Source organism: Hordeum vulgare, chromosome 2H (genome assembly GCF_904849725.1).
Source record: "Hordeum vulgare subsp. vulgare chromosome 2H, MorexV3_pseudomolecules_assembly, whole genome shotgun sequence".
NCBI lineage: Eukaryota > Viridiplantae > Streptophyta > Magnoliopsida > Poales > Poaceae > Hordeum > Hordeum vulgare.
In genome coordinates, this window is record NC_058519.1 from 123,368,325 (window position 1) to 123,379,770 (window position 11,446).

The 11,446-nt window shown below is 42.4% G+C and overlaps 1 protein-coding gene and 1 non-coding gene across 2 annotated transcripts; both read right to left on the reverse strand.

Annotated features, from left to right (window-relative positions):
• Positions 1 to 1,890: 1,890 nt before the first annotated feature.
• Positions 1,891 to 1,971, reverse strand: TRNAL-CAA. The gene has a single exon. It is a non-coding gene; the product is annotated as a tRNA-Leu (tRNA).
• Positions 1,972 to 8,723: 6,752 nt separating this feature from the next.
• Positions 8,724 to 11,053, reverse strand: LOC123429766 (scarecrow-like protein 32). Its single transcript, XM_045113766.1, has one exon. It carries the CDS (start codon positions 10,413 to 10,415, stop codon positions 9,039 to 9,041), a length of 1,377 nt encoding a protein of 458 aa, XP_044969701.1. The 5' UTR covers positions 10,416 to 11,053; the 3' UTR covers positions 8,724 to 9,038.
• Positions 11,054 to 11,446: the final 393 nt, after the last annotated feature.

Genomic DNA, 11,446 nt, shown 5'->3' on the forward strand with positions numbered 1-11,446 from the left:
GCTACGTCTCACGTATATAGGCTGCTCGAGATTGCCTCGTCCGGCAGGCCCCCTTTAAATTTCCATCTATTATCTTCTTCTTGATACACAGGTCTACATAAAAAAGGAAAATAGACATTATACATACTCCCTCCGTTCCTAAATATAAGACCTTTTAAAAATAACACTATGAACTACATACGGATGTACATAGACATATTTTAGAATATAGATTCACTCATTTTACTTCATATGTAGTCTTCTAATGAAATCCCTAAAAGGTCTTATATTTTGGAACGGAGGGAGTACCTTTTTTACTTACATGGCACATGCCTTTCCAACATGGTATAGGTTGATTGCTTTTGCTTCCAAATTTTACAAGTTGCCGACTATGCATTGCTCCGTCGGTTTACCGGTATTCAAATACACATACGTACGCGATACCGTACGTCATAAGTTATCCAAATACATACAAATATGGTGTATGTATACGAACGGATATTCGGGTACGATACTTGCGCAAGCTTGCCGGCCGTCTACCTGAATACGTATATGTATACCTTGCATGCGATACATGACCATGCATGGTGCAATCCATACACGTGAAACTGCTATATTACTTATCCATCCAGTCAAAGTGTATTCACTATGCATATAGGCATGTATTTCTCTTTTTCTTTTCTTTCTTTTTACGTGTATTCGGGTACGATACTCACGCGAGCTCGCCAGCACGAACTTGCTCGCCGTCTATCCGAATACGTATGTACGAGCTCTATATGCATGCATGTATGTACTGGGCTAATTTTGATTAGCTGGTCATTAGTCCATTAACAATTAAATTGAACTAGCAGTAGTTCATACACACATGCAATATAAGCTTCATGCACATGCAATATTCATGCGTATACGTAGACACTTCTTACTCTATGTGTACAGCTAAATATTAGTTATTGAAGTCATCACTTAGAAAACTTTTACCTCTAAATTCCTCCTCATTTTGCGTACAATTCGTGCCGCAAAAATCTCATCAAACAAAGAGGTACCGGATTCTCTTTCGGATAGGCCGTGAAAGGAGAAGAAAGGTTGAAATACCAACGGACCTCTGTCTATTCTCTAATTCACCGATCCGGTAGTACCCGTTTTTGGAACGTCCAGTGCCGAAGTCACTGAATGGGTAAGTCAACAATCCAATCCCTTTGACAAATCGGATGTCATATTAGATATCATATTCTATATATATAGAAATATCATAGATAGAATAGACATATAGAATTTTTAGTCGGCAAATTCGAAGGAATCATTGAGTGAAAAAGGAGCAAAGAATGACAAAAGACGAGACTCTACTAGTCTTCACTCTTGTGATTTCCTCTTCCTCAGTTTCTGATTTCTTATTCGGGATCTTGCTTTTCATGGTTCTCATCTCTGCAACTCGCGATTTTCGCGAGAGAACCAAATCCAAGTTGGTGAAGATCGTGATTTGGGCTGGCACGGTATTGGGATTGTTTGATCGATTTCCTTAATTTGATCGCTACTTAATGGGTGTGCGCTCAAAGGATACAAACAGAGATTCGCAAACAAAAAGGGGAATTCGTAGTCACTGTTTCAGGTCGCGTAAAAAAAGTCTTTACGCGAGAGCAATAGAGGTTGGGATACATCTATCTCTTGTGAGCAACCTCTTTTGGATTCTTAAGACTACCCTTGCAGTAGGATACCATCTGCTTTGGGTTCTTTATTATCTCCTTCGAGGGATTTTTAAGATCGTTCAGGCTATATTTAGTCTATTTTCGCTTTTACTGTCTACTTTTCTCAGGGAGATGGTTAAGGACCTCAGAAGATAGAGGAGAGCGCCAGGCCCAGATTCCCGGAATACTTCCACGGGGAATGCTCATTGAATGAGCATTCTCCATATTATGCCTTGAAGAGGACTCGAACCTCCACGCTCTTCAGCACGAGATTTTGAGTCTCGCGCGTCTACCATTTCGCCATCAAGGCATCTTGAAAGTGAATTGTATTCCATGAATATGATATCTATCTAATGTGATATATGGAATATATGACAAAGGTGGAGTCTTGGAGTATTTCAATCGATCGGTCATATAGGCCTGAGTCAGACATCAATTAGCTTCGATTAGGACACCTTATATGTATCAAAATTGATATCACAATCAAAAAGATGAAAGATGTACAATCCAATCACAATAGAAGCCCAAAGAGGTGCATATGGTACCCAAATAAGAATAGGATAGATATGTCAAAAGCAGGTCTGATTACACCTATTCCTAATCCTAAATAGATTGTAAGAACGTAGGGATTTCTATGTACATGATCTTAAAGGAAATGACATAGTATGAAAGTAAAGAAGATCATAGCAGTAGGTCATAGATCGATATGAAGCTCCCACGATTCAGCTCGCGCCCCCGGCTGCCTATACGAGCGGGTGATGGGCCGATCCAGTAGGGACTTGGTTTGGCGATGCTATGTCATGACGCTGTCACCCTAAATGTTTATTTATTAGTTATTTTCACCTTTTTATTTTTACTTAATGAATAATATATTAAAAAAAAATTAACATAGTAAAAACAGTGCTAATGCATTTTCTATAATGCTGATATTTTAAAAAATGTTTTTCACAAAGAAAAAATGCTCATGGATTACAAAATATTGTATATGATTTTTGAAAAACGTGAATACATTGTAAAAAATAAGTTTGTATGATATATAAAAAAATGTTTCACACCATTTAAAAAATGTATGTAACTTTTAAAGAAACAGTCTCAGTTTCAAACAAAATGTTGGTTACATTTAAAAAATATATACGTATAGAAGTGTTCAAAAACTTCCTTGTAGGTTAAAAATATATATTGCAACTTCCAAAATGTATGATCCATTTAAAAAATTAAATATTCTTGTGTTTATTAAACATGCTCATGCCTTTAAAATACGTTTATATAATGTAGAAAAATGTTCACACAGTTTTAAAAAACTTATTTTAGCCATTTAAAAATGAATATGCATTTTACATAAGTAATTTCGCATTTCATAAAAATATGTGTGACATTTAAAATATATTTATACACTGTAAAAAAAGTTTTCTTCGTCTAAGTCAATTTTTATTGCCATTAAGAAATATATCAACGCATAAAAAATGTTACCGTGTATTCGAAGAAGTGTTCAAAAATGTGTATTTTTAAGAAAGATGCATCATGTATTTTAGAAATGGCCATCCTGTACCAAAAAATGTTTCATCTATGAACTAAGTAGTACACTGTGTACTTCAAAAAAAAAATAGACATGTGTTAAAATATAAAATGCTAAAACCAAAAAAGAAAGGAAGCAACGAAAAATCAAGAAAGAAACAGAAATCCAAATTAATGTGGAGAATAGAAAAACATAAAAGGTGAACAAACAAAGAAAACCGAAGTATAAAGCAAAAAAAGAATGAAGGGAAAACTGAAGAAGAAACAAAGAGAACAGAAGAAAAAACAAAAGAAAACGGAAAATAATAAAACGAAACGTACATGAAAGAACACACATGTTACTGCACCGGCCCAAACGCGTTGTCGTGGGGGTCGCGGGTGTGACAGATGTTATACTCGCCGTAAGTGAGATATAAGTTTCTCAGAGTTTGTGAATCATTGCACCTACTGCACCAACCAACGAGATGGGATACTGCTGCATTTACATAACGATCTTTGAACTATAATTGAATTGAGCGAAATGAACACAACATCTCTCCAAACCCAACCCAAGCATCTCACTTCCACCATTTCTGTTATTTTATTTCTGCTGGTGCTTGATACAATACTAAGGGTTGGACCGCTTTGCTACGCCATTGATATTATTAGGTTCTTCAAAAATTAATCACTCTATTTCAAGATGTAAGCTGTATTTTTGTTGAAAAGTAAAATATTTTTAAGTTTGGTAAAATTTATAGAGAAATGTATCAAAACCCATAATATCAAATCGATATTTTAAAATTCATCATGAAATGAATTTATACCTTTTGTTTTCTTTATATTGTGGATGTCGACATTTTTTGCTCTCAGCTTGGTCAAAGTTAAAGAATTTTGTCTTTCTACAAAGCTAATACCCCTTATATTTCGAAACAGATGGAATATTTAGTTTGGCGGGTGGGGAAGATGTGTTTTACTTTTAATACAACAGTGATTTGGTGGGATTTTCGTGGTATGATTATGTGTTATCCACTAACCAACCTATATTTATGTGGGGAAAATTTATGTGTTGATGGTCCCATGTACTACTATATTGGTGCTACAATATCACCTAATGATTCTTCTTTTATCTAGGTAGTGGGAGGGTGCGTGGGATTGATGTATTTTTATAGGCCGGTTGTTGCGGATTGATTTAAAAAATCGTTTGCCTTGCCGAAATCGTAAACCATATCCAAAATTAAATACCTCAACTGAATGGAAGAGTTTCAAAATTAGGGAACATAGTGAATTAAAATAATTGAATGGGAGAATTTAAGATAGTGTTGACCAGGTCAATATCAGTTAACCCAATTCTAAACTGAATATCCCAATTAATTGTGAGGCCTTAAAAAATAAGAAGCATGATGCATAATATAAAAGAATTGAACGAAAGTGGTTTGAGAAATTGTTGACCCGAACAAAATTGGATGACCTAATTCTAATTAGAAACCTTAATTGAATGTGGACTCTTTAAAACTAGTGAACTTAGTGTTATAGATGATTGTGATGCCAAATATCTGCATGGTGCTATGTGTTTCCGTTGTTAAAAATGCAAGTTTGCTACCACTCAATAGTTATGTGCCCCACTCAAAAAAGGTAAATAGTTATGTGCCTGTATCAATGCAATCTTCACATCATGATTTATATGAACTAACGCAGTATTAAAGCTATGCAACTCATTCCTTCGATAAAAATGGCATGTTTCCTGTTGTTAATTATGTATGCATAAACATCTACAGTAATGTGTCTATCATGCTTCTTCGGAAAAAAATGTGTCTATCATGTTGTCAGAACATTTATTTACGAAAAGAACACGCATGCAATAAGAAGTAGGCATAATTTGACTAGGTAAAGATATGTAAAATGAACTCGCCATTTTTTAGCATTCAAAATACCTACGTAACTTTTTGAACTTCTGATATTACTCGTAATGCACATGAGAGCTAGCTAGACCAATAGAGCGATTTTTGCACCATTCTGTATAATATGAGGACATTATAGAATTGTGTTAGGGCCTTACATGAATGGGTCAGTAGTCTATCTTGTAGCTGGATCATGTCCTTTCGCTCTCCATTAAACGGTCCATAAGCGAACGGTGCATCTGGTGCACCAGTTTGGTTGTTGCATTATTGCATTTGTTCTCTCACTCTTTTCAGCTTGAGGAGAACTGAGAGTTGTCGCGAAAGTGCAGGTATCCTCGAAGATAAGAGTGTTTCTATGGCACCTGGCTAAACAGAGTCGGTACCCACGATAGATGTATGGCAACATAGGAATATGGGAGAAGGGAATATGTGCCATTTTTCGGGTCTTGCTAATTCGTGGAAGCACTCGTTGTTAGAGCGTATTATGTTGAGAAGCCTGCGTGCGTTAGTCAATGAAGACACTACTTATTTCATGTATTGTACGCAAGAACCGTCTGTCAAGAAGTGTCTATTCGTGATGGTCTTCGAACTCACGCGCACTGACCTTCTACAGACTACATGTACTGGCCACTTATTTCTGGGCTATCTAGCATGATCATCGAAAGATGACCCATGAAGATATTTTTCAAAGTCCACTATGAACTAAATGCTTTGTCAATCGGTTGTAGCTGATTTGGAGGTTAGTAGCTAGCAAAAGAACCCCTCAAGTACACACCGCCAGACCGCAAGCACCCACGGGAGGAGCTAAGCTTAGAAGGGGTTTTTAGGTTGGTGGTGGCAATCGATTGTAGTGGAGCATACTTGGGTCCCTTGTCACTGCTCCTTCATGCCTTGTTCGGTTGACAAGGATTTAGAAGGGGTTTCGCACGGGTTGAGGTGGATATAATCCCTTAAAGTCAAAATCTATCCCATTCCCCTCCAATTCTCTTGACAAGAGATTAACCAAACCAGGCCTCAGGAGGTGGCATACCTAGATTTTGGAGTTCATGGCGTGATGAGAAGCTCTGGCTTTCACGATAGATTTGGGGTTACATAAAATCACAACCGCTACTCACCGCTTAGACGCGACCAAGAGCTTAAAGATCGATGATATGAACTACTATGATCACGTAATTGTTCTTATTAGGAAGAAGGCGAAAATATTTCAGGCGATTCCATTTGTTGATGAGGGTAATTCACTGCTGTTAGAATACATATATGTGTACGACTTAGAGGAAGACTAGGACTCTAGAGTCCATCTTGTATTTCAACCTTTGTTCTCAGATATATACCCCATGATGGTCACATCAATACAACACACATAATTTTAGGGTTAAACATTTCTCATACCCTAAAATCCTAATAACAAGGAAAGATCAATCCTAGGACCTTCCACCACTTCCGCAGCGCGCCACCCCGAGAAGATTAATCTCCTCTCCTCGGAGGCGTGCCACTCAGTCAATCAATGATTAGATCGCATCATTGATTAGTTTAGATCAATTAGATCAAATTGCCTTAGATTGATTTATTTTCATTAGCCAAATAAATTCATATTAGATTGATCATATTCGATGAAGAAAGATCAATAGACCTGTGCGGCGGCGACGCCGCCATCCTACCTCGACAGACGACACATCACCAAGCCCTACATCAAGCCGTCCGAGAACTACGTCATGCCCGAGTCTTCCCCGAGCCGACTCCGCAAGCTTCATCGAGCTGGCCAGAATCACGTGGCTATTCTGCGACTCAACATCGTACGGCTGTGCATTCACTATCTAGAGCACACGGGGGATCGCAGAGAGTCACTTAGGAAAAAGACTATGTACTACTCCTTCGTTCCAAGATATAAGTTTTAGAAAAAATATTAAAGAAATAAATCTATACTTAAAATATGATATACATTCATAAATAGTCTTTTAATAAACCTCTAAAAAACTTATATTTAAAAACGGAAGAAATATAATGAACGAAAATAAAACGTCCCCAGAAGCCTTGCAATTTGGAATGTACCACTTCGTGTCCAAAGAAAGAAAGAATCGCCATGACTTCATTCCTTTCTTCTAGGCGGCGTCAAAGGTGTGTTCATTTGCTCCACGAGTACATATGTACACATTATTCTTTGTTCCGACATTCGACTGGTTGGTGTTTTGGATATGAAGCGGTATCGGCAGATCTACTGCGGTGATCATGCCCCGCTATCAATATGGATTCTAGAGTCCATCTCGTATTTTAACTTTTTTTCTCAAATATATATCCCACGATGGTCATATAAATACAATACATAATTTTAAGGTTAAATTTTTTTACGTGGTATTAGAGCGGTTTGTCCAATAACATCGATTCTAAGACCTTCCACCACTTCTGCAGTGCGTCACCATGGAAAGATTAATCTCCTCTTTTCGGGGGCGCGCCAGCCAATCAATCGATGATTAGATCACCTCATAGATTAGTTTAGATCAATTAGATCGAACTGTCTTAGATTGATTTATTTTCATTAGTCAAATAAGTTCACATTAGATTGATCATATCCGATGAAGAAAGACCAACAGATCCGTGCGGCGGCGACGCCGCCATCCTACCTCGACAGACAACACATCGCCGAGCCCTATATCAAGCCGTCCGAGAACTACGTCACGCCCGAGTCTTTCTCGAGCCAATCCCGCAAGCTTCATCGAGCTGGCCATAATCGCGTGGCTATTTTGCGACTCAACATCGTACGACTGTGCATGCACTATCTAGAGCACGCACGAGATCGCAGAGTCACTTAGGAAAAAAGACTATGTATTATAGTGAATGAAAATAAAATGTCCCGAGAAGCCTTGCAATTTGGAATGTACCACTTAATCTTTGTTCCGACATTCGACCGGTTGGTGTTTTGGATATGAAGCGGTATCGGCAGATCTACTGCAGAGTTCATGCCCCGCTATCAATATGGAAAAACATAACAATACCTTCCACACATGCCACCTAATTTTGGGGTGAAATAGGCAAGGAAATGGAAGATAAACACCACTCAGTTCAGATTCATTTTGGATGTATTATTATAAATATACTACACTACTACTTATAAAAGCACGAATTTGATGAATCCAAATGATCTGAGACATCCAACCATCTACATATAGCGCCTCATGTTGCTTCAATGATGTATTCGTAACGTCATCAATAACTTAGAAAAGTTTTAATTGCATTAATTGTAATTTGGAAACCACATTCATTGCATTGAAATGCACTAATATTGGAATCAACATTATTTATGGATAATCTATGAAATAATATTACTGTCAATTTGGACGTGTGTTGCACGGACACGATTACTGGTACTCCAAGTAAGACATATGGGCACATTTTTACAATAAAAGTTTGAGATCTTTAAAACCTTTAAATGTATATGGTGTGTGGCTCGCAGACTTGTCAAGCAAGGTCTACATTCATCCATCAAGGAAGTTATAAGTTTTGTTTTCCCTCACAAGAAAATTAAAACCCTAACCTCTGCATCGATCACTACTCACCAAGATATATTCTTTGTAATTTGGAAAAGTTAGAGGAAAACTTCATTTGATCCTTATCTTTGGTCGGCATTTGTACTTATCTTCAGTCTCCAAAATGAAATACTATCATGTTCTCTGTATAAAGATCGTTCTACATATTTTTCAAGAACACCACATTCTACATTTTCATGAGTGGGATCCACAAATGATCCAAGGTTCCCTTTGTTCATTCTTGTACGGTGTATTTGTGAGAGCTATCATTACAATGAGCGACTGATCAATTCTCTGCTGTGAATCAGCTACTAGTAAAAACTAATTTAACAGGATCATCTTTCATATAGTGAACATGCACAGAGAAACCAACCCTAAACCACATTATCCATGCAAGCAATGCGGGCATACACCTACACACTCACTTACCTTGTAACCGCAATGCAGCCCGCACGTCGCCTAGCTCACGACGGTGCCCACGCCGAGGCGAAAACAACGTTGTGCCCCTTCCATGTGAGCATGAGGTCGTCGTCCTCCCGCTTCATCCCCCACCCGGCCGCGTGCTCACTCAACATTGTCCTTATCTCCCCGGCCGTCTCCTCGCCGAACGCCACCGACCGGAACCCCGCGCCGCTCATCCTTTGCCCCCACCTCGCCCGGTCCTCCTGCCGCTCCACCCTGTCCACCCCTTCCTGCGCCAGCACGTTCTCCACCTTCCACCCGACCTCCGCCTCGTACCACCGCCGCTGCTGGCTCCCCTTGGGCAGGAAGGTGTCCACGGCGTCGTACGGGATCCACAGGAAGTTGAACGCCGCCCGGAGCCTCCCCACCACGTCCCCCGCCGTGAACTCGGCATCCTCTTCGGCCACCACCACCAGCGTTGGGTCGAGGGTTCGGATGGACTTGAGGAGCATGGTCCGGAGCGAGACCGACTGCGTCAGGCTCACGGACCCGGCCGTCTCGTCCGGCACGGTGTGCAGCAGCATGTGGCAGTTGACGACGAGCGCCTCGGTGCCGTCCGAGACCAGCTGCTGCACCCGGAGCTGGTCGACTAAGGAAGTGAAGGCGTCGGCCGGTGAGGTGGGTACCATCCGGAAGTCCATTGTCACGTTGCGGGATCGCGCGAAGTTGACCAGCTTAGCACCGAGCTCCTCGTAGGACATGTCGAGCGCCGGCGGTGGCCCGCTGCACCCGACATCGGCCACGGTGAGCCGGAGAATCGGGGGGCCCTCGACGCGGCTGGCGAGCATGTCGATGAGGGTCGGGATCTGCATGCAGTGCGTCGTGCTGAGGTCGACGACGTGAACGACGGCGAAGCCCTCCACGGCCTCCAGGATGGCGTGGTTGGCGGCCATGTAGCCGAACCGGTGCCAGGGCGTGAGGTCGACGAAGCTGGCGAGCTCGACGGCCGTGAAGCGGTGCACGTGGAGCGCGGCCGACTCGACCGCGGCGGCCACGGCCGCGGTCACCGCCTTGCACGCCCCCGTCCTTGAAGCGCGCGCGACGAGCGCGCAGAGGAACGCGGCGGTGAGCCGCTGGTTGGAGTCCCCGTCGGCGGGGGCGATGTTGTTGAGCACCCAGAGGATCTGCTGCGTGAGCGTGGCGTCGTTGGCCTCGATGGCGTTGGCGCAGTGCACCAGCAGCTGCTCCATGCAGCCGGCGCTGTTGAGGTTCCCCAGGGAGATCTTGGAGGAGGGCGGCAGCGTCGGGAAGCTCCCGGCAGCTGGCCACGGGCGTGCTCTCGGCGCGCCGACGTCAAGGAAGAGCCCTAGCCCTAGCCCGTGGTGTCCATTAGGGTAGAGAGGCGGTGCAGTCACTGCAGCATGGGTGAACTGCATCATGTAGGGGGGTCGCGAGGTGGGTGGAATGGAAGGCAACAAATTTGCGGCGGGGCGATGATTAGAAAAGAGCAAAGAGGCAGAGCTAGTACACGTCGAGCAGTTTGAGGAGCGGATTTGGTGCTTGTACAAGGCATATATAGAGGGCCGTGCACTCGCTCGCCCGAATCGGAGATACAGCCTGCAGCTACACGTGCTTTCCAATATATGCCAGTAGAACTTTGGGAATCAAAGGGGAAACCAAGGGAGAATGGAGAGAGTTTGGTTGATTCATCAAGTACGTACAGGGAATATTTCAGTGAAGGAGTAGACGGAACTGATTTGTATTTAGCTAGCTAGCTAGCTAGAAACCATCTGGAGCTGGAAGAAAGGGCAAGAAAAATTTAAATTCTGTGTTCCATGTACGTACCATGAAACAGGATCGAGATCTAACAGCACTATTTTATGCAACTGGCTAGAAGGAATCGATCGACAAGATGATAAACAAGCACATGTGCATGCGTGCTTAATATCGATCGACTAGCTAGCAGCTCTGCTTGTGTTTGAATTCACGAAGAGGAAAGTTGTACTGCCTGCCGCCATGTGTGAGTAGTAAGCTGGAGGAGAAATGGTGCGCGAGAGATCGAGAAGAAGGGGGCCTAGGGAAGGGGGAGGGGAAAAGAAGAAGGTTTACCGGTCACAACTCAAGGTCCATAATTGTAGACGGAATTTTGTTGGATTTTAGTGGATGGACAGCCTTATAATATAGGCTATTAGTCTATTACAATTATCAGGATAACACCATATTACAATTGCTTAACACTTTGGGAAGAACCAACAAGTAGTCTGGCCCACGTGTCGCCAACCCTAGGCGACACGGGGAAAACCGCACCGCCGGCCCTCGGCACCTCGCCCCGATCTCTCCCTCCCGCCGCCGCCCGAGTTCACGCTGGCGAAGCCCGGGCTATGAGCTGTGACGGCGGCGGCGGGGGGGGGGGGGGGGGGGGGGGGTCTTCTTCCCTCGCACGCGATGGCCTTCTCCCATGGCGGCAGCG